Source organism: Dermochelys coriacea, chromosome 8 (genome assembly GCF_009764565.3).
Source record: "Dermochelys coriacea isolate rDerCor1 chromosome 8, rDerCor1.pri.v4, whole genome shotgun sequence".
NCBI classification, from domain to species: Eukaryota; Metazoa; Chordata; order Testudines; family Dermochelyidae; genus Dermochelys; species Dermochelys coriacea.
Window position 1 is genome coordinate 107,333,724 of NC_050075.1, and position 27,425 is coordinate 107,361,148.

At 60.0% G+C, this 27,425-nt stretch overlaps 2 protein-coding genes across 2 annotated transcripts in view; one reads left to right on the forward strand and one right to left on the reverse strand.

Annotated features, from left to right (window-relative positions):
* Positions 1–23: 23 nt before the first annotated feature.
* Positions 24–8,530, forward strand: DPH2 (diphthamide biosynthesis 2). The gene is made up of 7 exons (XM_038413720.2): positions 24–190; positions 1,398–1,567; positions 2,027–2,139; positions 2,886–3,106; positions 4,605–5,246; positions 5,611–5,790; positions 6,154–8,530. The coding sequence occupies exons 2-7, from the start codon at positions 1,415–1,417 to the stop codon at positions 6,276–6,278; spliced, it is 1,434 nt and encodes a 477-aa protein (XP_038269648.1). The 5' UTR covers positions 24–190; positions 1,398–1,414; the 3' UTR covers positions 6,279–8,530.
* Positions 8,531–12,099: 3,569 nt separating this feature from the next.
* The window catches only part of IPO13 (importin 13), a 41,574-nt gene continuing 26,248 nt past the window's right edge, over positions 12,100–27,425 (reverse strand). Inside the window, exons 14-19 of the mRNA XM_043491316.1 lie at positions 27,278–27,330; positions 14,487–14,553; positions 14,283–14,341; positions 13,663–13,752; positions 13,132–13,313; positions 12,100–12,630 (exon numbers count right to left, since the gene is read on the reverse strand). Coding sequence (XP_043347251.1) covers positions 12,531–12,630; positions 13,132–13,313; positions 13,663–13,752; positions 14,283–14,341; positions 14,487–14,553; positions 27,278–27,330 — 551 coding nt within the window. The 3' untranslated portion in view covers positions 12,100–12,530. The remainder of the gene's footprint in view (positions 12,631–13,131; positions 13,314–13,662; positions 13,753–14,282; positions 14,342–14,486; positions 14,554–27,277; positions 27,331–27,425) is intronic.

The window sequence follows — 27,425 nt, forward strand, 5'->3', positions numbered from 1 at the left end:
CAGCCCCTTCCTCACCGCACGTCTGTGCCAGCTCATCCCATTGGCTGCGGCCGCAGCCTTACTCCCACACGTGATGCGATTGGCTCCGGGATCTGGGGGCGGGATTTCCGGGGGGGCAATGCCGGCTCGTCATTGGCTGGCTCTGTCCTTGCCCTGGAAGCGAGTCCACGTGTTTGTGCTGGGGAGGCTGGTGAGTGGGGGAGGCCGGGACCCCCCGTGGGACGGGGGCTGTTCACTCTGGGCCCTAGTGACGGCCAGACCTGGGCACCGGGCTACTTCCCGGAGCCCGCTGGGACCTCTCAGGCAGCCAGACCCCCGCCCCCCACTCTGCCCCCCCAGCCCCTCCCCCACGGCTCTCCCCGAGCCAGCCCGCCCCAGCTCCCCCCTGCCCCCCACGCCCCTCCCCCACGGCTCTCCCCGAGCCAGCCCGCCCCAGCTCCCCCCTGCCCCCCACTCTGCCCCCCCCAGCCCCTCCCCCACGGCTCTCCTCGAGCCAGCCCGCCCCAGCTCCCCCCCCCGCCCCCCACTCTGCCCCCCAGCCCCTCCTCCACGGCTCCCCCCCCGCCCCCCCACTCTGCCCCCCCAGCCCCTCCTCCACGGCTCCCCCCCGCCCCCCACTCTGCCCCCCCAGCCCCTCCACGGCTCCCCCCCCGCCCCCACTCTGCCCCCCCAGCCCCTCCTCCACGGCTCCCCCCCGCCCCCCACTCTGCCCCCCCAGCCCCTCCACGGCTCCCCCCCGCCCCCCACTCTGCCCCCCCAGCCCCTCCCCCACGGCTCTCCTCGAGCCAGCCCGCCCCAGCTCCCCCCGCCCCCCACTCTGCCCCCCAGCTCCTCCCCCACGGCTCTCCTCGAGCCAGCCCGCCCCAGCTCCCACCCCCGACCTGGCTCCCTGAGCCAGCCAGTCCCTCCGACACCCCCCCCAAGCCAGCCAGACCACCCCCCTGGAGCTGGATCGGGGTCGGCTCCCCCTAGGGGCGAAAGGCCCTGAGTCCCCTGCCCCAGGCTTGGGAGCCAGGTCAGTGCGGGGGCCCCTGTGTGCTGGTCCCAGCTGGGGAGCTCTGCCCAGTGCTTTCCTGCCCCTCTCCTTTCCCCGGGGGCCAGGTGGGGCCTGGCGACACCCTTGCCAAGCGGCCGCTCAGGTGCAGAGACTGAGGCCAGGCTACACTCAGCAGCAGTGTTGCTCGGGGGCGTGAGCGCTGTGGGGAAACTGACTTAAGCCCTGCGTGGCCGGTGCTAGGCTGGTGGGAGGGGAGGCGGGGGACCTACACTGACCCGAGGGGTTCCCCGGCACTGTAATGGCTGCACTGACCCATCACAGCCTCGCCACTGCAGCCTCCGGAGCGTGGCCAAACCCTGATAAATACTCCAGCTTCCTTCCCCACGGCCTGTGGGTGCAGGTGATGCTGGGGTAACCATGGCGACCCTCTTCAGTAATGATGGGGCCGAGGTGGTCCAGAGGGCCCTGACTGTCAAGGAGTCGAGCAGCAGGACCCCTGCCGAGGCCCTCGATGAGTACTACGAACTGAAGCGAGCCGTGGCCTTCGTCACAGCGAACGGGTTTCACAGGGTGAGTTGGCGTCGAGAGCTCGGACGTTCTCCCCCCCAGGCCTGTCCATGGTCCCTTAGCTCCCCTGGGTAGCGCGCTGGTGTCAGACCCACCTTCCACCCCCAGGTGCAGGCCCACACCGAGCCGGCGCTGCTAGTGACCCTCCCATAGAGATTGGCCCCACGCGCCCTTCAGCCTGGCTCCACCTTTCCAGATCGCTGGGGCAGGTTCCCTGGGGAGCTGGGGATTGTCCTGGTGCCCCAGTCTGCCAGTGGAGCAGGCAGCAGCACCCCAGGGGCGAGGGGGTGTCACAGAGAATTGAATGGCTCCTGGGCTCCCTGACTCAGGCAGGCACAACTGGCTGCAGAGATTCCTGTTCAGCTCGGTGGGGCTGCCCTAAGCGTGGCTCGGCAGTGGCTCCATGTGGGGGGGCTGGGCCTTGCATGTACCCACGTCTCCCTGCACTGGCCCTGCTGGCAGGTTGCCCTGCAGTTCCCCGACGAGCTCCTGGCAGATTCAGCCGCCGTCGCAGCCAAGATGGAGGAGGCGACCGGCAGCAAAATGTATATCCTGGGGGACACGTCGTACGGCAGGTAGGTGCCACGGAGGGGCAGTGTGGGGCCCCCCCCAACCTGGGATCAGGTTGGGCTCCAGCCTCAGCCCTTCCCCCATGCTGGATCCATGGGAGGTGAGAAGCTACCCCCCAGGACAGGAGCCGCTGTGCGCCCAGCCTTGGGCTGCCAGGTGGCACGGCCCATCCCCCTTCAATTGGGCCCCTGCCTCCTCTTGGGGCAGAGGGCTCCCCCTGCACCCATTTTTCATCCTGTCCTGCGGCCCCTCTGGCTTTCTCGCTGCTCCCCCTGGGTCCTGTTAACACGCCCATGTGATCATTCTGTGCCAGGTCCCACTACAGTGAGCAACCAGCTGCTCCCCTCCGGGGAGGGGCATGACTTGTACCCCGCCCCATAAGCAACAGCAGCTTTGGGCTTAATTTGACTGATGGGTTGCCAGTGCCATCCCCGTCGGTTTGAGGGGCTCCTGTGAATCCCCGCTCCTCTGCCTTCCCCTGGGAGGCTCCATGAGGAGCAGGGCGCGTTGCTCGCTACTGGGCTGTCCAGCCCCCCTCTCCCGCTGTGGCCAGTGCAGGCTCCGGGGAGGTTGCCCAAAGCGATGCTGGGCCGCTGCAACTGTGCCTAGAGTGGCCGGGCACCCCGGTGTCGGAGCGCAGGGCCCAGTGGGAGGAGGTGGGGGCAGAGGAGAGCAGCCTCCTGTGCTGTGTTGCCTGCAGCCCCCCCAAGGTCACTGTGTCTCTGGCTGACACTTTCCCTTCCTCCGGTAGCTGCTGTGTGGACGAGGTGGCCGCAGAGCACGTGGGGGCGGAAGCCGTGGTGCACTACGGCCCAGCGTGTCTCAGCCCCTGCAGGAAGTTGCTGGTGCTGCACGTGTTTGGCCGGCAGCCCCTGGACACCGAGCGCTGCGCCACGGCCTTCCGGGAGCTCTACCCTGATCGCCAGAGCCACGTGGTGGTGCTGAGTGACGTGGTCTACGCCCACGCACTAGGTGAGAGCTGCATTCGGGGTGGGCCGTGCATGATGCGTTGTCACCCCCAGGGTGCAGTCTGGGAGCTGTGGGAGCCGCTGTGCCCCCTAAATCATCCAGCTGGGCTGGCCCTTCTCGTGCTGCTCTGCTGGTGATTCAGCCAGCCTCTCCAGGCCCTGTTATCACCCAACACAACAGCAGGTGGCACCACACACCCAGCTGAGCTACCTGAGTGCTTTACCTAAGCCACTCGAGGACAAACAGGAGACACCAGCCAATTTCCCAGCTCCCCAGCCTTGCACCCCTACTGGAGTATAAACCCAGTATTATAGCGTCTTGCACTGCACAGAGATCTGTACAGTGCAAGCTCGTTAATATAGTTCCCTCAATGAGGGCGAGAGATGCACAACAAGCCTGCGTTAACCAAGCTGAGATTTTCCAGATGCTTCACTTAAAGTCACACTGGTTAAGATAAAACTTAAAACATGTGTATTAACTACAGAAAGAGATTGTAAGTGATTATAAGGGATAGCAAACAGATAAAAGCAGATTACCGAGCAAATAAACAAAACCGCAGTTAAGCCTAACGTACTAGATAGATGGCACTTGAATTAGCTGCTTCTCAGTCTGACTGATGAGACAAGCCGGCGTGCAGATTCTTAAGGCACAGAGTGCAATTGCTGGGCAGCCTGGGTTCCCCTCCCCCATTCCAAGTCCTTTGTCTTTTGAAGCTTCTTCCAGGTGTTGAGTTGTGGGGGAGTGAAGACCAATCATGATCTCACTCCACACCTTATATAGTCTCTCCCTTTGGCAGGAATCCTTTGTTTCCAGCTAAGTTCCCAGCTCAGTTTGTGGAAAAATACAGGTACCAAAATGGAGTTCAGGGTCATGTGGTCTGGTCACATGTCCTTGCTGGGTCATAGCAGCCATTACTCATTGGCTGGCTGAAACGTTCACCGGAAGGCTAAGCTTTTCCATGGTCCATTGGCTTTGCTGATAGGCCATCAACACAGTCAAGCTTCTTCCTTGCTGTACCTGACAGGCTGGCTGTGGGTGTCACCCAGGGTGAGCCCATTTGAAGTGCAGGTCCCTAGTCAATATTTGTAACTCCAGATACAAAACTGACACATGCCCACGGATTGGGTGATCCTATCCAGCAAATCATCACTTTTCTGGAGACCCCTCACATGACTGATGTTGTACCAGATGCATCATCATCCTATCACTGTGGGGAGTATGGGGTGCATTGTCACAGCGCGCCTGGGGGGTCGCGTGCCCGCTGCAGCGCTGATTCTCGCCTGGGGGGACAGGTCAGAGCAGCAGCAGGAACCAAACCAGACTGGCTAGCCTGTCTGATCCCCTGAGCTCCACGGGCCCCTGCTGCCCCAGCCTGGGTCCCCCATACACAGGCCTGCCGATGCCCCTGCCTGGCAGCCCTCTCCTGTCCCTGGCCGGCGGGCTCTCTGCATGGGGCTGGCCTGCGTGGGGCCTGCTCAGCCTGTCATCCCCTTCCCCCCAGGTGAGCTGGAGCAGCTGCTGCGTCCAGAGTACCCCCACGTCGTCTTCTCCCGCCTGACGAGTGACAAGGCCCCCGACTGCCCGCAGGGCCCGGGGCTGGTGCGGCAGTTCGGGCGCCTCTTTGCAGTGGAGGCGCAGCGCGGGCTGAAGGACTACGCCATCTTCTATGTGGGCGCCGAGGGCCTGGCCCTCACCAACTTCATGCTGAGCTGGAACCGCTGCCCCTTCAGCTCCTTCGACCCGGCCACGGGCCACGGCCGGCGCGAGAGCCTCGACAGCAACCGGGCGCTGCTGCGGCGCCTCTACCTGGTGGAGCGGGTGCGGGACGCCCGCGTGGTGGGCATCCTGGTGGGCACGCTGGGCGTGGCCGGCTACCTCTCCGTCCTGGAGCACTTGAGGGGCACCCTGAGCCGGGCCGGCAAGCGCAGCTACACCCTGGCCATGGGCAAGCTGAGCCCCGCCAAGCTGGCCAACTTCCTGGAGGTGGACGTGTTCGTGCTGGTGGCCTGCCCCCAGAACTCCCTGCTGGACTCCAGGGACTTCTACCGGCCCGTGGTGACACCCTACGAGCTGGAGCTGGCCTGCAACCCGGCCCGGGAATGGAGCAGCCTCTACGTCACTGACTTCAGAGACCTGCTGCCAGGTACCCGGCCGGCTCCGTGCCAAGGGGGCAGCGCCAGAGCCACCGGGAGCTATTGCAGCGCCCCCTGCTGGGAGAGGCTGGGGCTGGGGCTCCCCCCAAGCCAGCACTCTGTCCTGCTCCCCACAGCACGCCCTGCTGGGAGCGGCCGGGGCTGGAGTAGCTGGGAGCCCTGCCATACCCAGTTCTCAGGTTATGTGGCCACGCGGCTCCCACCCTGACTCACTGGGTGAGCTGGACTGTGTGAGGCTCCAGATGCAGGGTAACCCCAGTGTGGGTAGCTGTGGATGTGGGCCCCAGCCTGCTAGGGTGGATTTGGGTCTGGCTGCCCCCAGAGGCTGCTCTCTGATGTCTCTCACCCTGGCAGGTGGCTGTGCACATGTCGGCTTCCCAGACACGGTCCCCGGAGAAGGCGACGTTCCCGACGTGTCGCTGATCACTGGGGAGCTGCGCGCGGCTGGGCTCTCCAGCTCCCCGGCCCCGTCCTCCAGCTCTGCCCTGGCCTGCAGGAACCCGGCGCTCGCGCTGGCCGAGATCAGCCCGGCGGGTTTGTACTTTGCTTTATTTACCCTCCCTGTGTCTCCCCCGTCCACCCTCTCCAACCCATAAAGTGATGCTAAACCTCTGCCCACAGTGCCCCTTGCTGGGGCTGGAGTATCCGGAACCCCACCCAGCCTGCCCCACTCCCCACAGCGCCCCTGCTGGGGCTGGAGTATCCGGAACCCCACCCAGCCTGCCCCACTCCCCACAGCGCCCCTGCTGGGGCTGGAGTATCCGGAACCCCACCCAGCCTGCCCCACTCCCCACAGCACCCCTGCTGGGAGAAGCCCGGGCTGCAGCAACTGGGAGCTCTCCCACAGGCCTGTGCCCGGTTCCCACTAACGGCTCCCGTCCCCCACTTTGCTCCCAGCTTCCTTCCTGGAGTCGCGCAGTTGGCGGGGCTTGGAGCAGCAGCTGGGCCAGACGCCCGTGACAAAGGCCGTGCCGGGCCGGAGGGGGATTGCGATCGCCTACGAAGACGAGGCTTGTGGGTGACCCTGACCTTGCAAGACACCACTGCAGGACTTCTGCAGCTCAGTCCTGGGGCCGATGCCAACAGCGGCCCTCTCCCTCTGGGGCCTGGCATTGGAGACTTGGGAGTGCAGGATCCTTGGGGCTGCTGGTGACGCTGGCCTGGATACAGCTGTGACTTAGAGAACCCGATGGTGTTCGGGGTGCGACTCCGCAGGGCAGGCGGGCACCTCTGGTCCACTCCCCCACGAGCCTCCATGGCCGCCTTGGACAGAGGGCACACGGGAGCGACCTCCTCTCCTTGCTACCCCAGCTGGCTGCTCCCAGGGGCAAGACCTGGGCTGGGCAGGGCCTGGCCTCCGCCCTGAGCCTGGGTCCCCTGCCTACCGCTGGGGGGCAGGTAGGGGAGCTCAACGTCCCCCCAGCTCCCCTTGCAGTGCTAGCCTGAGGACAGCGAGGCCAAGGCAGCTGTGGCTGAAGGCAGGAGGCGGTGCCAAGGCAGGCCTGGCCCGGAGCAGCAGCGCCAGGGAGCTCATCCAAGCCGGGACAGGCCTGGTGCTGCTGCCAGAGGCTCCATGGGACGTGCCCTGGGGGGCCTGTGTGTTCTCCTCCCCCCCGCTCTGGCTGAGGGAGCCTGGGTGCAGCTGCCACATTCGCGTCCCGCAGGGGGTTTGCTGGCTGCTCGCAGGGGTGCTGGGCCGTAGCCCTAGCAGTCTGTTTGTGTCCTGACTGCCGCAGCCCGGCTCATAGGCTGCCCGCGGGCAGAGGGGCACTTTGCTACGAGCCCCAGTTCTGCCCCCCTTGGCGGGGGAGCGCCGTGTCCCCTACTCTCTGCCTCCACAGGGGTGCCCTAGACTGGGTGTGAGCCAGGCCCGGGTGCTCCAGGGGCAGGGGAAACTATATCTAGCCTGAGCAGACATGGGCACCTCTCCTGCCAGCCACCTGCCCTGGGTGTGCCCGCGGCTCTGAGCTCCTCACAGTCTGTGGGTTAAAGGTTTGTGAAGGCGAAGCCAGGCCAGCACTGAGGGGTTGGGGGAGTGGAGCTGACACCCGCCCACAAGCCTGCTGCTGCAGTTTGCTCCTGGTGTGGCCTTGGCCCCTGGTTTAGCAGCACCTGCCAGACCAGCCAAGTGAGGGGGAGGCCCTGCTACCATCTGGTGCGTTGCTGGGCCTCTCGTGGGGGTACAGGCCTGGGCCTTGGCCCAGGGTCACAGGATGAGTGGCAGAACCAGTAACAACCCCTGTCTCCCCAGCGCCCGGCCCTGGGGCCCGGCTGCCCGTCACACTCCCGCCCAGCACAGCACCACCCCTCGCTCGCCTGCTCCTCCAGCCTGCCTGGCAGCCCCTCTGGCTCCACCCCTGCCCCCAGACCCACTGGATGGGGTGTTGCTGGCCGTGTGTGGAGTCACTCAGCCTCAGTTTCCCTGCCGTAGTGACCCAGCTCTGCCCCTTCCTGTCCAAAACCGGTAGGAAATTACCTGAACGCTTCGCTTCTCTCCAGCAGGCCGGCCTCCCCAGCCAGCCCTGGGCCCACCGCCTCTGCCACCCACACGCACCTCCTCCCTGCCCATATTCCTGCCCCCTGCTCCAACAGGGCCTTCAGGTGGTCCATTAACCCCTTCTTGCCTTGGGTGGAAACCTGTGTGCCCCCTTACATGGAGATGGGCTGCATAGGGTGGCCAGCCCTCCAGGAGTGCCCTGGGGTCACCAAGAATTAAAGGGTAATCTTGGGAATGCACATGTCATGGTATGAAACCTCCAGGGATGTGACCCCCCCAACACTGACAGCCCCAGCTCTGCTTGGGGCCTTATCCTGGCCTGTGCTGTGTGTGCCCCACTCGCTGGTCACAAGGGGCCCTGTCAGCCACTGGCACAGCACATTACAGGGCGTGGCACCAGGGATGCTGGCCCTAAGAAGGGCTGGACTGGGTCAGACCAATGGTCCAGCTAGCCCAGTGTCCTGTCTGCGAACAGTGGCCACTGCCAGGGGCCCCAGAGGGAATGAACAGAACAGGGAATCATCGAGTGATCCATCCCCTGTCGCCCATTCCCAGCTCCTGGCAGACAGAGCCTAGGGACACCATCCCTGCCCAGCCTGGCTAATAGCCATTCACTTATCTAGTTGTTTTTTTAATCCAGTTATAGTCTTGGCCTTTACAACATCCCCTGACAACCAGTTCCACAGGTTGACGTTGTGTAAAGAAATACTTCCTTTTGTTTGTGTTTAACCTGCTGCCTGGAATGAATGAGCCACCCAAACATGAACTTTCACCTTTTGTGAGGGGGAGTTTTTTCCTTTGGGATGACTACGGTGTGTGCCTCAGTTTCCCCTAAGAGCTGCATGGTTAACTAGGGCTGGGGAGACTGTTTACGCTGCAGAGAGCCATGTGCGACTAATGCCTAGCTGGGCCTGACCCCATTCCATGGAGAGTCCCTGATGACAGTTGCCCAGACGGTGGGTACCTACCAACTAACGCCTGGGGGTGCCCTCTCTGGAAGGCAGCCCTTTGCAGAGCAGAGGCGGCCAGGTGACACGGGTTCCCCAGGAACAAGAACAAAGGCGGGGGGTTGGGAAGTGCGGGCTGCTGGAGTCAGGGAAGCGCCTGGCTGGGGCCACAGAAGGGCTCAGAAGAGCGTGTGGGGCTCCAGGCTGACCCACAGGGCCACTGAATTGCTGCTTTCTGCTAACCAGGGGTGCTCTCTGCCTTGCACTCAGGCCCCGCTGGTCCCAGCTAACCTGCCCAACTGTGTCCTCACTCACCCCTGCCCTTCCAGCTCAGTGCAGGGGGCACAGGGGCTGTTGATAGAGGTTCAGGGCCCTGCCCCCCATGGTCACACCTAGGGCCTGAGATTCTCAGGTGTGTGGGGCAGAGGCAGGTGCATTAACTCTGTGATGCCCCCAAACACACTGGCTCCTAGATCCTGGGCTCCCCTCCCCAGAGCAGCAGCCCCTGTCTAGGGATGCGCTGCTATGTCCCAAAGGCACTGGAGGAAGCACCTCCCCCCCACCCCCCGCCCTCCAGCCTGGGCTCCTCATGGCACAAGCTGCTGATGACAGGGGCTTTGGGATGGGGTTGCTAGGAAATTAGCTGCATTTGATGGTTTAGCTGCCACATGCTCCACCCCCCCCCAAAAGAGGCAAGGGTCTGATGGGTGAGGATACAGACTCCCCCCCCCCCCATGGCTCTGTGGGAGGCATCCCCAAGGAATGGCACCGATAAGGCCAAGGGCTGGGTCGGCTTCGGCTGGTGCCCGCCCTGCATGGGCCCCACCTGCTGCCGCGGTGCATGGGGCACTGGGGGGGATGAAATGGGGGAGTTTCATGAGTAATGGGTGTCTGCGTCCCGTGTGCTGCCCAGGGCCAAGTGTGACCTTGCCTCCAGCCTGGACACTGCAGAACTTCGCCACTGGTGACCTGGCCGCCCAGCCCGTTCTAGCATGGGGAAGGGCAAGGAGCAAGGGGCCCCGTGAGCTGGTTAGGGGGTGGCTGGAAGGAGGGGGGGACAAAGAGCCCTCTGGATGGGGAAAGACGCAGTTTGATGGCACTGAGCCTGTGCCCAAGGGCCCTGCAAACTGCCTGGGCTGGCTTCAGAGAGTCACTGCAGGCAAGAGAGCAGGGGACATTGGGGGGCACCCGTGTGAGGGGACCCACAGAGAGAGCCAGGCTTGCTGGAGGCTGCAGTCTGAGGTGGGGCTAAAGGGCCTAGCCCCAGAGCCCTGGCCCCAGGGGGCTGGCCCAGGAAGGTGTTGCAAAGGGATGGGAGGAGGAGCTACTGGAACCTGGGGGATAAAAGATGTGGGGCTCACCCATGGGGATGGCCCTGTACCCAGGGGCACAGTGCCTGGTACAATGGGACATGAGCAGGGGCTATAGGTCAGGTTTGAGAGGAACCAGCAGAGCTGGGATTACACTCTACAGACCAACCCCCCAGATCCAGGGTTTTGGGGGTTGGCACCATGATGGCTGTAGCTTGCCAATGAGCCAGCTGCTGCCCTGGCAGCTCCTCCTGAGGAATGGGCACTATGAGGAGCACCAGGGCAGGGCTCACCCCAGCCTGTCCATGACATCGGGGGTGGCTGACTTGCTCCTGCCAGGCTTGCTGACCCACAGGATGCCAGACACAGCTGAGTCAGGCCGGGAGGGAGGGGCAGGACTCCACCTGCTCCTACAGTCATGGGGTGCTTCCCCCCACTCAACCAGCCCAGGCTCTATTTCCTCCCCCTACGAGCCTGAAAAGGCTGCCAGGAGCTGGAGCAGGCTGGCCCCAGCCCAGCCGTCAACCTGGGGCTGTTCCTACACCTCCCTCCTGCAGCCCCAGCACCACAGGGCGCATGGTGCAGGAAGTAGCAGGAACATCAGCCATCCACACCCTGGCCTGCCCGGGGGTGCCTGGGAGCCAAACCCCAACAGGGCCCTGGTGGCAGCAGCAAGCCAGTGGCACGGCTCAGTTGCCACAGGGGCAGCCTGGTCCCACAGCGCTGGAAAAGCAGCTTGCGCCTCTCGTCCCACATTTGGGCTGGGGCTAGGGTGGCTCGAATAGGGGCTGCTGTGGCTGTTCCTAGGCCAGGCTCGGGCCCTGCCACCCAGAGCTGGGTCTCAACATACCCTGGCCCCTGTACTTTTCTTCACCAGCCTGATCCTGCTGCACTCCACCGCACTGACCCACTGCTAGGGATGAGGCATGGGGGCAGGGAGCCACCAGGCCCAGGCACTGGGCTGCCCCACACCTGGGGGGGGGGAGATGCATCAGCTCCAGCCTTTGCCCCATATCAAAGGAAACCGATAAGGTTGATGCAACAGTATCATGCAGTGGCAGGCTAAGTCCTGCAGGGGAAATTAAAGCTGGCCCCATGCCACAGGGCAGCCTCTCCCTGACCCACTTGACAAACCCCCAGCACAACCTGTTCCCACCCTGCTTGTGCCAGGCCCAGAGCCACCCCTGAACTGAGCATCCCCAAACCCCGCTAAGCACAAGAAGGGTTAGGAGCTCGGCCAGGCTGCTCAGCTGAGGTTCAAGCCTTGGGGGCGGGAGGCTTGGCCAGCTGAGAGGTAGAAGCGGCTGCTCTCGCTCACTCCGTGGCTTGCATTGGCGCAGGCCAGGTGAGCCCGTAGCCCTAGGGATGAAGGGCCCTGCCCACCCCAGGTCACCCTGCAGCAACCTCTCACAGGGCTGACGTATAGCTGGGCGACCCGAGGAGCCGCTGGACCCCTGAAAGTTGGGCCGATTCTGCGGCAGCCCCTTCCCCTGCTTAGAGGGGCCGCAGGGCAGCTGTGAAGAGAAAGGCTCTCTGGGACCTGGGTGGCACTGGGCCATACACAAACTCCAGCCCCGGCCCCTGCGAGAGCCCTCCCCCCACCAGAGCAGACGGACAAGCAGACAAGCTTTCACCTGCTCTGCTACAGGTCACTTGGGCTAGCGCCAAGCTGCAGTCAGATGCATTGACTAGTTGTTCTGTTTTTAGGCCAGTGCCTGCAGCACGGCCACCAGCTCTCCCTGCCTGGCCTGGTGCTTCCCCTGGGGCAGCTAGCCAGGGCTCCCAAGCTGCAGCTAGGGCAAAGCCCCTCCACCCATCCATGCCAGCCTCACGCCAGCTCCCCTTGGCCACTCTTTTCCCTGGGCTCCCAGGGCCCAGAGCCTGTTCAGAGAGCGGCAGGTCAAGGGCGGCTGCTGCACAAAGCAACAAGCCAAACCCCTGGCAGACAGCAGCTCCCAGCACCCCTGGGGGCTGAGCTCCTCTCCCCCTGGGTTACAGCCTGAGTGCCCCCTGCTGGCCATGTGCCGTATGGACAGGGGAGGCTCAGGGGGGTTCCCCCAGGCACAGCAGAAGAAGCACGGCCACAGCATAGAAATATCCTGACTGTAATTAGGTGCAGGGCTCCCCCCAACCATATACACACGGCCAGAGGGCAAGGCCCCCTGATGCGGGACGGTCACCACCATGGACACGCGAGGGGGCAGCCTCCTGCAGGGACTCCAGCCCATGGCTGCCCACGGGAAGGGCTGGCAGCCGAGCCACAGCAAGGGCAGTCACTGTGCAAGGTCCGTCTGTCCAGCCTCCCCACCATGTCCTGCAGCTGCTGCTGCCCGCTCCCAGCCCCTGCCGGGGGGAGCATGCTGGGGGAACGGAAGATCGTAGCTGAGCAGCATCCGGAGCGGGTTACTTCTAGGTGGAGGGTTATTCTACGAGCCGGACTGCAGTGGGGCAGGGAGGACGGGGGCTGCCGTGCGGGGAAGAGCTGGCCTGGGCGATCCGTCTGCTCTCCTGGCGGGGCTCTCAGTAGTCGGCTGTGTATTCTGTACCATGCAGTCCCCGGCACAGCAGGGTGAACTCCTTCACCATCTCCTTCACACGCCTCTTGTTCACACGCTCCCTGCTAACACGGAGACAGGGACACGCATGAGCCAGACAGAAGGGACAGACTCGGCCAATACTCACCCATGGCCCACAGCCAGCCATTGCCCGCGCGACCACCAGCACTGGCACGGGAGAGCCAAAGGGAGAGCAGGCGGAGGCAGCATGCAAAGCTGGGGGTGTCCCTTGTGGGGCCAGCTGGTGTGCAGAGTTGGGGGGCAGGGGCTCCCCTTGTGGGGCCAGCTGGCACACAAAGCCAGGGGGGCTCCCCTTGTGGGGCCACCAGTTGTGCAGAGCTGGGGGGGCTCCCCTTGTGGGGCCAGCAGGTTTGCAGAGCTGGGGGGGGCAGGGGTTCCCCTTGCGGGGCTGGATAGCACACAGAGCTGTGGGGGCTCCCCTGGCAGGGTCAGCTGGCATGCAGAGCTTGGAGGGCGGGGGGGGGGGGGGGAAGAGGTTTGCTCCTGCAAGGGGTGCCTCCCCTCTGGGATCAGCCTGGGCTGTGAGCTCCTCAGGTCAGCCCCACCTGAGGATCTGCTGGCTGAAGGTGTCCTTCTGCTCCGGGCTGACGCGGGCCGAGGGGAAGCCCTCCTGCTGCATGGCCTCCTTCATCCAGACGCTCAGGTAGCTGAAGCAGTGCTTGCTCAGGGTGAAGAGGATCTCTGCAAAGTGATCCATCAGGCTGCGGGAGGCCTGGCCCCCAATGCCCTGCGAAGCACAGACCCTGCTGAGCGCGTGCCAGAAGAGCGCTGGCTTGGCATCACCAGCCAAGGGCCCGATTTTCGGAGCCCCTCCTCCTGGGGGGAGCCCTGATGTAGCAGCACCAAGAACACACTGCCCAGGGTGCAAGGAGCTGCCAGGGACATGCAGACCCGTCTGTGGCAGTGGGAAGACCCAGCCGGCACAGGTCCACGCAGGGAGGACTCAAGGCTTGGCCAAGGCCTGCTAAAGCTACGTTGGCAGGTAATACGTGCCCCAGGGTCCGCCCCCCAACTCCTGCTGTGCCCCCGGGGCCCTGCCCCAAACCCTCCTCCATCTCCGGGGCCTGCCCCCTTACCTCCAGCACAGCCTGCAGCAGCAGCTTGCCATTCTCATGCACCACCTGCCCCACAGGGGGGACTTCTCCACACCGAGGCAGCAGCTCCGTCTGCAACAGGACAGGGGGAGTGCAGCTCAGCCCCAGAGACCAGCCCTTCAGGCAGCGCCCAAGCAGTGAGCCCGGAGAGCCGCCATTCCCCCACCCCCAGGGCACGGGGCGGTCATTTGCCTAGGCGCCCCCAAGCCCATCACCTCTAGCCCCTCCTCCGTAGTAGGGTCAGTGAATTTGGAGCAGAACCCAGAGAAGCCCCAATGCCCAAAGGAGCAGGATGCCCAGTGCCCTGCCCGCTCCTGCAGAGCCATGAGGGAGGGGCACAGAACATTGCATGGCAGGGCCCAGCTGGTTACTGCAGCCAACCCCAGGGTGCAGGGGACCCAGCTAGGTTCAGGGCACCAAGTCCCAGAGCTGCAACAGGAGAGGAGCCCTGGTCATCTGAGCCTTCCTCCTCCATACCAGGGATGGGGCCTTGTCAGCCTGGGGCCCCCAGGGGACTGCAGGGGAACAGCTCCCCCAAAGCAGGCCCCTGCAGTGCAGCCACACGACCAGCACCAGCCACAGAGAGAAGCCACAACACTCACAAAAAAGCCACAGGAGGCTTTGACGGTCAGGGCCTCAGGGAACTTCAGGGAGAGGACACCTGAGAGGCAGAAACCATCGGGGTTACCAGCCAGAAGAGCCACCCCTCCTCCCCAGGACACCCCCCACCCCAACCCTCTGCAGTCTCCCCACAAGGGGGAAGCGGTTCCCCAGAGGGTTTGGGGCTGGCTGCCAAGGCTACTCACCGCACTGGAACACTGCTTGGACGTCCAGGATGCTGCACAGGAACAAGTCGGGCTTCCTTTTGAGAGCCTGCAAAGCAGACACACAGCCACAATAACCCGCTCTGCAGAGCCAGCAGACAGAGCGAACCCAGAGCTCACCACTGGGCACACACTTACCTGACGCAGCCAGTCTGAAGAGCAGCTTTCCCACGGCAGAAAGGGGAAAACCCATTTCCCCCAGGAAACACCCATCGAGCCCATCCCAGTGCTCCCCTCGGCCCCGGGACTCTGCATGAACGCTGCTGGCACATGGACACGGACAGAGCTCTTCTCTTCCCATGGCAGAGGGATGCTGCCAGGGCCGAGCAGAGCCCGGCTCAGCAGGGGCGGTAGAAACACTCAGGTTTCGGCCACCCCTTTCCTTACGAAGAGAGGGGTTTCCCCTTGGGGGGCTAATGGAGTTTACCAGGTCTGAGCAACAGCCCTGCTTCCAGGTCACCAGGGCTGAATACGTCACCCCCTTACACTTTGGTAATGGGGGGACTGGAGAAAGGGAAGCAGCTCTAGGCTGCCTGGCATCTCCTGAGCAGCAAGTGGCTCTGTAGCGTGAGGAGCTTCGGCCTTCTGCTGACTGGTGGGCTCAGATGTTTGCCGTTCAGCCGCCCCCATTGGTGGGAGGGGCGTCCTACGCCCTGGCATACCAGGCCACCTCCAGCCAGATGGCTTGTGACACCCTCGCCAAGACACGGGCCTTCAGAGAAGAGGCAGGGGATTTCTGTCGCCAGTTAATGGGAAATGGAGGGATTCAAACCAAGCTGCTCTGGCATGGGCCCAGCCCTCTCTAGGGCAGAGCCTCTGCCCAGTGGGAAAAAGCCAAGGAATTCCCTGATCCCAGAGCCCTCCCACAGCAGGAGGGAGTGACCAGGCAGAGGGGCAGCTTCGAATGCCATTTCCATAGCCTGCAAGGGAGCCTGGAGGACACGCACTCTGCTGGCCTGGCTAGCGCCCAGCACGGCCCACCAGCACCACGGACAGCGCAGCTGACCATCCTTCCCAACCTGGCCACGGCAGCACCGAGGAGAGCAGCTGCAGCTCTCGGTGTCCAGAGAAACACCGGCCAGCAGACAGGGCCCACGCCCTGTGCACATAGCCGGAGGGTAGGGGTAAGCTACCAGTAACAAACACCAACCAGGAAACCAGCTTCTGCCCCGGTGGGCCTTTGACCAGCCTCTCACTGAGCAGCATGCCCAGCTACTGGGGCAGGCGCAGACCTAGACACCTGCCGCAGCCCGATTCCCATTGCCCTGGATCATGCCAGCCCCCAGCATGCTGCAGACTGGCAAGCAGCCCACCACCCACGATCCCAACAGACTGCCCCCGCCCTTCTCACAAGCTCCACCCTGGCCCAGGATCTGCAGCGCATCACCAGGCCTGAGCCAGCAGAGTGACAGGCCAGCCATGAGCTGTGCTCCTCACAAACAGGGCTGTTTCTACAGCTGTGACCGGGGGGGGAGGGGGGGTTTGATTATGCAGGTGTGTATAGACAAACAGGATGCAGCTCTCCATGCCCCATGGCAGCCAGCGGCCCTGTCTGCTCACAGGGCAGTGGGAAAGGCTGGGACGTCTACCATAAAATAATAAAGTAAGTAGTTCCCTGACCCTTCCCCTAGAGCGGCTGTGGTGACAGCATGAGAGCAGCGGGCTGGCTGGCCCGACACCCCTACGTGACAGGCCAACGGCCCATGTTTGCAGGAAGTTGAACCTCTCTGTAGGATGGCATGGAAGTTTTGTGCTCTGAAGCATGAACAGAGACCCCCTATTTCTAGCATAGCATCACTGCAGCTGTTCTCATCAATTTGGGACACCAGCCTCTGCTGATGGGCAGCTCCCTGCCCGCATGACCTACTGCTGTGACCAGCGTTTCACTCTGCGAAGACTGACCTCTCGGACACTACAGGAGTCGGCCAGTGACACAGGCCCGAGGAATGAGAGCCATCTATCTGGTCTGTGTGCCCACAGCACAGCCTGCTGCTGGAACTAGATTTCTCTGCACTGGTTTGGGGCAGCTGACTTACCTGCCTCCACCTCAGCCATGTATCATAATGCCACGGGAGAAAGCTCAGTAACATTTGGATGATCCATCATATTCCTCGTATGTAGGCGCAGTATCCATGTGTTTCCATGCACATCCCGTGCAGTACACCCCCTTTGTGTGGTCCCAGCACCCACGTTCCAGCCTGCGCCCGACCATCTACACAGCCATTGTTCAGCTCCACAGCCTGAGCCCAAATCAGCTGACCCAGGAGGTGTGTGTAGACGTACCTTTCGGCCATGCTGGCGCCCAAAGCCCCAGAGAAGAGCCAGGCAAAGAGGGCCACTCTGGAAGGGTGCAGGCCAGGAAGAGAGTGGAGCAGCAGGCCGTAGAACAGAGGAGGAAGGCAGGCAGGCTGCAGCCAGAGGCCTGGGAAGCAGCTTCACAGCTGTGGCCATAGGAGGCTCTGTCCTCCTTGGGGCAAGGCCGATGGGAGCGAGCCGAGTCCAGGAGAGGGCTCTGGGGGCACTTTGCACAGAGAGCAGAGCCGTGGTCTTGCTGTCCCTTAGTGCAGTGGCCACAGGCCTGGCTTGTCAGATGAGGCAGAGCTGCTTCCTTTGGAGGATGGGGTAGGGCACAAGGAGCGAGCAGCCAGCTCTTGAGGGGACAAGCCAGTGGGAGCTGGGAAGCTCACCTGGGCAGGGGCCCCTCCAGGAAGGGCTCCTTGCTCAGAGGTAGCTGCTCTGTGGGTGGAGATGGAGAAGTGTTTCTAGGAGGCTCACAGGAGCCGTGGTGAGAACACAAGGGGCCAAACTGAAACTCCACTTCTCGATAGGTCCTTGCGAGCAGGCCTGAGACGTGAGCAGCTGCCCGGATGGGCTTTGTAGCTGAGCTCCAAGGCAGCAGCAGTTCCTACAGAGCCCAGTAGCTGGGCCCCCTACTAAACCCAGTTTAGGGGAAATCACCATACCCATAAGGACAAAGGCTTTGAGACTCATGCCATGGAAAGGGCGACCAGGCTGCCGATGGCTTGTGTGAAATTGCTTCTCTCTCAGGGATCAGCTGAGAGATGGGAGCAGCCAGTCAACCTCCAGCCCTGTAAGTTGAGTAGCTCCACCTCCCATTGCAGCCTGGCTCCTGCTAGAGGGGAGTCCCCGGAGACGAAGCTGTGGCCCAGCAGGACCAAGAGTTGGGGAAGGCAATGAGAGTTATCCCCATTCAGTACTCTCTGACCTACCTGGGAAAGGTCTGCCCAAGCCCCAAGCAATGGGGGAGGAAGGTGTGTGCCCACCACGGCTGGAGGACACACTGGGAGCTGCTTGCTGAGCTGGGACGGAGGCCCCACATGGAGCAGCATTGCCGAGGGTTGCAGGATTCAGCTGAGCAAAGGGATATTCTGCTCATCCAATCTGCCTAGATCCAGCTTCCCATGGATGTAGGGGGCCAGTCTGGTCCGATGGGAGCGCTCTACTTGGCCGGAGATGTGGAGAGCCTGAGTGCCGAGGAAGAAGCTCTTGGGGCTGCCCAGGCAGTAACAGGCACCTGCTGCCCAACTGCGACATCCTGTTTGAATCAAGTGTGGTGGAGAAAGTGCAAAGGGGCTGGGCCCTCTGCTCCAAGCCTGGGCTCATGGACTCTCTCTGGGAGCTCACACCCCAGTCCTGCCCCCTTTCGGCAGGCTGGCATCCGCTTGGATTCTGGGTGAGGTTTCCTGGAAGTCACATGACTCCCCAGCAGCCCCCATCCCAGAGACTGACAGACTAGGATGGAGAGCATCACCAGGCCAGAGAGGAGGAAGGCCTGGAGTGGCCTCACCTCCAGTACGGTCCTGAGCCCCTGGCCTGCTGACACATGGGGACAGGAAAGGCAGGTCTGGAACATGCCCGGGGCCTTGGAGGCACTGCTGAATGGAAGGAGGGGCTCTGCTGCACCAGGAACCGGGCCCCCAGGCAGCTCAAAGCTTGGGAAGGAGCAAGAGTGCGCTTCTTCCTGCTGCTGACAGACCCTCCACTGAGACAGAGTCAGTGGGAATGAGGGCTGCCCAGATAATGAAAAACATGGCCCCTCCTCCTTCTCCAGGCTAAGGGGAGGGGAGTCTGATCTGTGTCCCACAGGGCCAGCATAATGCAAAAGAGGCATTTGGGACCCATGCTGGTGTCAGAGCAACGTCTCCCACGTGCACCCGCTGAGTCTGAGTGGGAGGCAGAGTCCTCAGCCAGAAACCCCAACTTTCTGGGTGGCTTTGGGCCCAAGGCATCCACATTGGTCTGGAGACACAAGTGCTTCTGGACCTTATAAAGCACATGGCAGACATGGCCAGAGGCTTGTTCAGTTTGGGAGGAGACCCCGTCCCAGGCAGAACAACAGAAAAGCGGGTCTGGGTTCAATTGATAAAGAATGGGGATGTAATCAATGCCAGCCAGCACGGCTTTATGGCAAGCAGGCTCTGCTACACAAATCGGGTTCCATTCTTTGCTGAGACGACAAGTCCGGCTGATGAAGGTGAGTGCACAGATGGAACATTTTGACTTTTGTAGATGTTTCGCATGAAATTCGGATTAAAAACTATCACTATACACCTTCAAGAAAGCACATGATAAATGGGTTAAAAACTAATTAACTTCTCTTTCTCCTCCCCAACACGTGCCATAAAAATCCATGTTCTAGAAACATGCGGGAACCCAAGGTTTCAAGAATCTGCTGCTCTCTCACTTCTGGTGTGTAGTGCTCCTATAAGCTGGCGCCTAGAATGTTTGGATTAATATAAGAAAGTGGAAAAAAATAAACTAGATTTATACGTATTAAATAAATGACTGCCAGAAGCTGGGAATGGATCACTGGATCACTGCCCAGTTCTGTTCCTTCCCTCTGGGGCACCTGGCATCAGCCTGTCGGAAGATGGGTATTGGGACCCAGTCTGGCTGTTGTCATGTTCTTAAAGAAAAGAATTGGCTGGCTGACAGAACTCATCAAAGGGTGTTTCTAGTGGGGTCCCCCAGGAACCAGCTCGAGGCCTGACACCATTGTCAGTGGCCTGGAAGTAAACACAGAATCACTGCTGAGAAGATCTCTGGGTGGCACGAAGTCTGGCAGCATGTTAAGTAATGAGGACAGGACAGTCATATGGAGCAAACCGGAAGGCTTGACAAGCTGGGCCCAGGGAACCAAGCCGAATGCAAAGTCATCCATCAGAGAACAAGGAATGCCTGCCACCCCTGCAGCCTGGGGCGGTATCCTGGAAAGCAGGATCCAGTGGTCATAGCGGACAAGCTAGTCCGGGTTCCAGTAACACAGACACAGGTAACTAATCGCTTTCATGTTCTCTCCACAGGTACCAATGCGGAGAGTGGACCAGATGATATGTCTGGGGGGAGAAAGCAGAAGGAGACTCCGCTGGTTGGGAGGCATGAGATGCGATGTCCTGAGGTTGGGGGTTCCACGACCACCACTCCCAAGAGGAGAAGGCGGGTGGTGGTGGTCGGGGACTCTCTCCTCCGGGGGACTGAGTCATCTATCTGCCGCCCTGACCGGGAAAACCGAGAAGTCTGCTGCTTGCCAGGGGCTAAGATTCGTGATGTGACGGAGAGACTGCCGAGACTCATCAAGCCCTCGGATCGCTACCCCTTCCTGCTTCTCCACGTGGGCACCAATGATACTGCCAAGAATGACCTTGAGCGGATCACTGCGGACTACGCGGCTCTGGGAAGAAGGATAAAGGAGTTGGAGGCGCAAGTGGTGTTCTCGTCCATCCTCCCCGTGGAAGGAAAAGGCCTGGGTAGGGACCGTCGAATCGTGGAGGTCAACGAATGGCTACGCAGGTGGTGTCGGAGAGAAGGCTTTGGATTCTTTGACCATGGGATGGTGTTCCATGAAGAAGGAGTGCTGGGCAGAGACGGGCTCCATCTTACGAAGAGAGGGAAGAACATCTTTGCCAGCAGGCTGGCTAACCTAGTGAGGAGGGCTTTAAACTAGGTTCACCGGGGGAAGGAGACCAAAGCCCTGAGGTAAGTGGGGACGTGGGATACCGGGAGGAAGCACAGGCAGGAATGTCTGTGAGGGGAGGGCTCCTGCCTCATACTGGGAATGAGGGGCGATCAACAGGTTATCTCAAGTGCTTATATACAAATGCACAAAGCCTTGGAAACAAGCAGGGAGAACTGGAGGTCCTGGTGATGTCAAGGAATTATGACGTGATTGGAATAACAGAGACTTGGTGGGATAACTCACATGACTGGAGTACAGTCATGGATGGTTATAAACTGTTCAGGAAGGACAGGCAGGGCAGAAAAGGTGGGGGAGTAGCACTGTATGTAAGGGAGCAGTATGACTGCTCAGAGCTCCGGTACGAAACTGTGGAAAAACCTGAGTGTCTCTGGATTAAGTTTAGAAGTGTGTGCAACAAGAGTGATGTCATGGTGGGAGTCTGCTATAGACCACCGGACCAGGGGGATGAGGTGGATGAGGCTTTCTTCCGGCAACTCACAGAAGCTACTAGATCGCATGCCCTGATTCTCATGGGTGACTTTAATTTTCCTGATATCTGCTGGGAGAGCAATACAGCGGTGCATAGACAATCCAGGAAGTTTTTGGAAAGCGTAGGGGACAATTTCCTGGTGCAAGTGCTAGGGGAGCCAACTAGGGGGAGCGCTTTTCTTGACCTGCTGCTCACAAACCAGGTAGAATTAGTGGGGGAAGCAAAAGTGGATGGGAATCTGGGAGGCAGTGACCATGAGTTGGTTGAGTTCAGGATCCTGACGCAGGGAAGAAAGGTAAGCAGCAGGATACGGACCCTGGACTTCAGGAAAGCAGACTTTGACTCCCTCAGGGAACAGATGGCCAGGATCCCCTGGGGGACTAACATGAAAGGGAAGGGAGTCCAGGAGAGCTGGCTGTATTTCAAGGAATCCCTGTTGAGGTTACAGGGACAAACCATCCCGATGAGTCGAAAGAATAGTAAATATGGCAGGCGACCAGCTTGGCTTAATGGTGAAATCCTAGCGGATCTCAAACATAAAAAAGAAGCTTACAAGAAGTGGAAGGTTGGAGACATGACCAGGGAAGAGTATAAAAATATTGCTCGGGCATGTAGGAAAGATATCAGGAGGGCCAAATCGCACCTGGAGCTGCAGCTAGCAAGAGATGTCAAGAGTAACAAGAAGGGTTTCTTCAGGTATGTTGGCAACAAGAAGAAAGCCAAGGAAAGTGTGGGCCCCTTACTGAATGAGGGAGGCAAGCTAGTGACAGAGGATGTGGAAAAAGCTAATGTACTCAATGCTTTTTTTGCCTCTGTTTTCACTAACAAGGTCAGCTCCCAGACTGCTGTGCTGGGCATCACAAAATGGGGAAGAGATGGCCAGCCCTCTGTAGAGATAGAGGTGGTTAGGGACTATTTAGAAAAGCTGGACGTGCATAAGTCCATGGGGCCGGACGAATTGCATCCGAGAGTGCTGAGGGAATTGGCGGCTGTGATTGCAGAGCCCTTGGCCATTATCTTTGAAAACTCGTGGCGAACAGGGGAAGTCCCGGATGACTGGAAAAAGGCTAATGTAGTGCCCATCTTTAAAAAAGGGAAGAAGGAGGATCCTGGGAACTACAGGCCGGTCAGCCTCACCTCAGTCCCTGGAAAAATCATGGAGCAGGTCCTCAAAGAATCAATCCTGAAGCACTTAGAGGAGAGGAAAGTGATCAGGAACAGTCAGCATGGATTCACCAAGGGAAGGTCATGCCTGACTAATCTAATCGCCTTTTATGATGAGATTACTGGTTCTGTGGATGAAGGGAAAGCAGTGGATGTATTGTTTCTTGACTTTAGCAAAGCTTTTGACACGGTCTCCCACAGCATTCTTGTCAGCAAGTTAAGGAAGTATGGGCTGGATGAATGCACTATAAGGTGGGTAGAAAGCTGGCTAGATTGTCGGGCTCAACGGGTAGTGATCAATGGCTCCATGTCTAGTTGGCAGCCGGTGTCAAGTGGAGTGCCCCAGGGGTCGGTCCTGGGGCCCGTTTTGTTCAATATCTTCATAAATGACCTGGAGGATGGTGTGGATTGCACTCTCAGCAAATTTGCGGATGATACTAAACTGGGAGGAGTGGTAGATACGCTGGAGGGGAGGGATAGGATACAGAAGGACCTAGACAAATTGGAAGATTGGGCCAAAAGAAATCTAATGAGGTTCAATAAGGATAAGTGCAGCGTCCTGCACTTAGGATGGAAGAATCCAATGCACCGCTACAGACTAGGGACCGAATGGCTCGGCAGCAGTTCTGCAGAAAAGGACCTAGGGGTGACAGTGGACGAGAAGCTGGATATGAGTCAGCAGTGTGCCCTTGTTGCCAAGAAGGCCAATGGCATTTTGGGATGTATAAGTAGGGGCATAGCGAGCAGATCGAGGGACGTGATCGTTCCCCTCTATTCGACACTGGTGAGGCCTCATCTGGAGTACTGTGTCCAGTTTTGGGCCCCACACTACAAGAAGGATGTGGATAAATTGGAAAGAGTACAGCGAAGGGCAACAAAAATGATTAGGGGTCTAGAGCACATGACTTATGAGGAGAGGCTGAGGGAGCTGGGATTGTTTAGTCTGCAGAAGAGAAGAATGAGGGGGGATTTGATAGCTGCTTTCAACTACCTGAAAGGGGGTTTCAAAGAGGATGGCTCTAGACTGTTCTCAATGGTAGAAGATGACAGAACGAGGAGTAATGGTCTCAAGTTGCAATGGGGGAGGTTTAGATTGGATATTAGGAAAAACTTTTTCACTAAGAGGGTGGTGAAACACTGGAATGCGTTACCTAGGGAGGTGGTAGAATCTCCTTCCTTAGAGGTTTTTAAGGTCAGGCTTGACAAAGCCCTGGCTAGGATGATTTAACTGGGACTTGGTCCTGCTTTGAGCAGGGGGTTGGACTAGATGACCTTCTGGGGTCCCTTCCAACCCTGATATTCTATGATTCTATGATTCTATGATAAGCCACTCTATAGGAGCTCCCAGTGCCTGCTGTGGCAAAAAGGGATAAAGCCACAGAAGAGTAGGGAGTGGGAGTAGGGTGGGGATTACAGCTCTGTTCACCGCAATGACAAGACTCACATTGGCACACTGCATCCAGCACCGGGGGCCACATTTTTAAAAGGATGTGGAAAAACTGAAGAGGGTGCAGGAAAGAGCCACAAAATTGTTTGGAGGGCTGGAAGAAATACCTGACAGTGAGAGATTTAAAGAGCTCGGTCTGTTCAGTTTATCAAAACAAAGGCTGAGGGTTGACCTGACAACTATCTGCAGGTACTTTCCTGGGGAGAAAATCCCAGGTACTGAAGGGCTCTTGAACCAAGCAGAGAAAGGCTGACCAAGGACCCAGGGCTGGAAGCTGAAGCCAGACAAATTCAATCAGAGATCAGGCCCAGGTTTCGAATGGGGAAGGTGATTAACTGCTGGACCAAAGTACCAAGGCAATGGTGGATTCTCCATCAGAAATTGGCTGCACTTGAATGCGGTGAGTGAGGCCGTCCAGGCCCACGTCGTCAGACCAGCTCCTGGAATCAGAGTCCTCAGGAGGAGGAGATTTTGCTTTCCTCTGCACAAGGCAATTCCTCAGAGTTTGTCTAGAGAAAAAGGTGGCCAGAGAAGATGTGGCAGCTACGGCTAGCACAAGCCGGAAGGGCTTGGGAGACTGCATTAAAACATGTGGCCTTCAGCCATAACGTGTGGCGGAGAAACACTGTGCCCCATGGAGAGGCTGCCGTCCCAGAGGGGGATGCATGGGGCTGCCAGAGAGGGGCGAGGAAGGGCAGGGGGATGATGAGCATCCAACAGATGCTTGAGGCAGAGGCTGGCTTTGGGAGGGGTGGGGTGCAGTCGCTGCATCTCCCACCTGACCCTAACAGCCACCCCTGGTGCAGAGTCCTTCCCTCCACTGACAGAGATGCTGGGGCAGGCAGGAGAGGGATGTTCCCAGGAGAAAGAGACACTGTGCCAGCTGCCAGCTGTGCTCCTGGGGGCAGGAAGGCTGGGCGCATGGGCATCCACCAAGTTCTGGGGGGGGGGGCAATGCCTAGAGAAACCTGCTTGCTCATTCCGGTCTTCAGAGGCCAGCGGGTGTGGCATTATCCAGGATGGGCGGAGGAGCCAGGCTGCACCTTTGCTGCAACCCTGCACAGAGGAGGGGTCACGGCAGCTTGGGAGGGCTCAGAGGAGACTCGACATTTTCAAGACACTGCAATGGTCTCATGACTGTTATGGATTTCAGTGGGAAGCGACCAGCCCCTGGTAAGTCCCTCTTGCGTCAGGTGGGTAGAAGTAGGCTGGGGTCAGAAGGCTGAGTTTCAAAACACCAAATTTATATATTAGTTTTCATTACACCAATGTCAGGCAAAGCGAATCTGTGAAATGCAAGATAATTCAACGCCCACTCCCTTGCCAGCTCCACCCACTAGAGGGGGCAGCTGGACAATCTACAGGGGAAAGCCAGGGCGGGCAGGAAGTTGGCAGGAAACTGGTAGCCGGGAATGCTAGGAAGAGCTCAGGAGGGCTGCCAGGACGACCCCCGTACTAACTGCCCCGTTCCAGCACCAGCCAGTTCTGCACTTGAAAGAACTGGGCACATTTCAAAGGTAGAAGGGCACTGGCCGAGGCTCTAGCACAAGGTCCCCACCCCACTCCCCTCCACGCTGCACTCGAGATCCCAGGCCCTGCTGCCCCGTGCTCTTGCTGGCCGCAGGGTACAGCAGCTAGGGCAGAGGCTGGGAGGAGCCGCACAGCTGGAAAACAAGAGCCAAGTGGTGACTGGGCTTGTATTGTTCTATGCTAGAGAGCGCAAGAGGAGGGAGTGGCGCTCAGTGAGGAGCAGCGCAGGACAGACGTACCTGTATCTACAGCCCACTGCAGTGTGTGCTCCAGCCACGCGGGTTTGTGGGGCCCAGACACATGCGCTGGTGCATCACTATGCAGGCAGACAGAGCACCTGTAAGAACATCAGACTGGAGGAAGCAGCTGGTCCCAGGCACCACGCACTGGAGCCTGGCGGCCCTGGCCTGGGGACTAGGGGTTGTGACTCGCTGACCAGCCTGGCTCTCCTGGAGCAGCAGGTGCAGTCTCGATCCGCTCCCAATGGCAGACATGGCCACAGCAAGCGAGCCAGCGAGGCTGGACCCACACACGACTCAGCCTGTGTAGCAGCGGGCCGTGGGGCCCGCTCATCGCAACTGCGTCCAGCCCAACCCTACCCCACCGACTGCCTAGGCCAGCCCATGGCCACCATGTCTGTAGGGCCCGGAAGCTGGGATCCAGCCGATCCAGTCAGGAGGCTGCTCCACCCATCAGTCCAGAGAGGCCCGGCCCTGTCTGAGGCACCTGCACGGCTCCTGGCAGTGCAGGCACACATCAAAGGGCCTGGCCATTTCGTTACTGAGGAGAGCAGCGTGCCAGCTCCTTGGTGGGGTTTCTTCAAACCCACCATGAGGGCAAGGCCCAGGTCAATTCCAGGCCCTGGGGAGAGGTCCCCCGGCCCTGGGAGGCAGGAGCTGCACACAGCATTGCACGCAGAGGCTGCCCCATTCCTAGTGAGGGTGTTAGATGTTCCCTTTGGGAAGCTGGCTCCCAGGTTGGGGCGAGGTGCCAGCATTCTGTCTCCCCCGAGAGGTGTATATACACATCAGCATAACACAGACTCCTGCGCTCCAGCCCCTCCAAACCATGGGCGCTCTGACAGCTGGGCTGGCTTGGACAGTGCCCCTTGTGACGGCAGCCGGTGCTGCCTCTGGCAAAGCAGGCTCCAGGCGCAGTGGCCTTTCATGCTGCCACGCGGCAGAGCCGGAGCTCTCAAAGCCCTGTACGGCCAGCCTCCGGCGGGCAGGAGCCTGCCCTCACCTCGAGACTCGGCAGCCAAGAGAAAGGCACCAAGCCCAGAGACCTGAAGAGGGTCGGCCAGCGCATGTTGTGTCAGAGACCTGCAGACACCAACTCTGCTGTCCCTGGGACAGACCGCCCTGTCTCCGCCCCATCTGCTCCTGTGCCAAACGGCCAGGCAGCATCCCCCATGCGGCTTCAGGGCCTGCCCTCAGAAACTGCATTTCCAGCACCACCCTGGGCTCGGGTCTCAGCATCCCCGAGCCAGTGCCCCAGCGTGAGAGCAGGCGGCGGGTGGGCGGCACAGGACAAGTGCAGGGCTCTCCCCGATCCGGACACCAGGTGGCAGAAGAGGCTCCCTGGAGCCACAGGACAGACAGACTGACTGACGCCCAGCTGCCAACACAGACATCTTGCTCCCATCACCAGATGGCTCCAGATTGAACCCCAGATGCTGCTCCCCCTGCAGGCTTGGAGAGAGACTGCCTCACTAAAGGGCAGTTTGGGGCCACGCTGCAATGGTTGGGGGCGCTGCTCCCAACGAGAGAGCCATCTAGCTAGGCTGGACTCGGCTCCAGGGAACCTCCCACGTGGCAGAGAGGCAGCTGGAGGAGTGGGACACGCTCTAGTTTTCTTTAGAACAAGTCTGAGCTCGGAGCAGCACGAGGTATCCCGTCCTGGCTCCGGCCGCCCCCCCTGCATTTTGCCGGGAGGTGGCAGCTCTGAGGCTCCTGCAGAGCAGGGCACTGCCTGGGGGATGGCGCAAACCCAGAACTAAAGGAGAATGTTTTGTTTTCAACTTCCACGGAAACAGATGGAGAAACTCGATATTCAACTAAAAGGAAAAAAACGTTGTCAACAGAAAGCTAAAAATAGGTTTAAATTGAATTAAATAAGAGAAAGAGAGAGAACAGAAAGTGAATGAATAAGAAACTAAAACACACCTGTGCCAGGAGTTGCATAAATGAATCAACAATATCAGGATGATCCCTGGGCCCTAAAAATATAATAAAGATGTAACTTAAGAGAAAATCATACAAACAGCAACTCAACATCATATAGTTATGTGATACGGAAAGAATTTACAAGTGA

Coding starts and splice junctions, on each gene's coding strand:
- DPH2 (XM_038413720.2), top strand. CDS start 1,415: ATGGCGACCCTCTTCAGTAATGATGGGGCCGAGGTGGTCCAGAGGGCC. Junction 1,568..2,026: donor CAGCGAACGGGTTTCACAGG/GTGAGTTGGCGT, acceptor CCCTGCTGGCAG/GTTGCCCTGCAGTTCCCCGA. Junction 5,247..5,610: donor CTTCAGAGACCTGCTGCCAG/GTACCCGGCCGG, acceptor TCACCCTGGCAG/GTGGCTGTGCACATGTCGGC.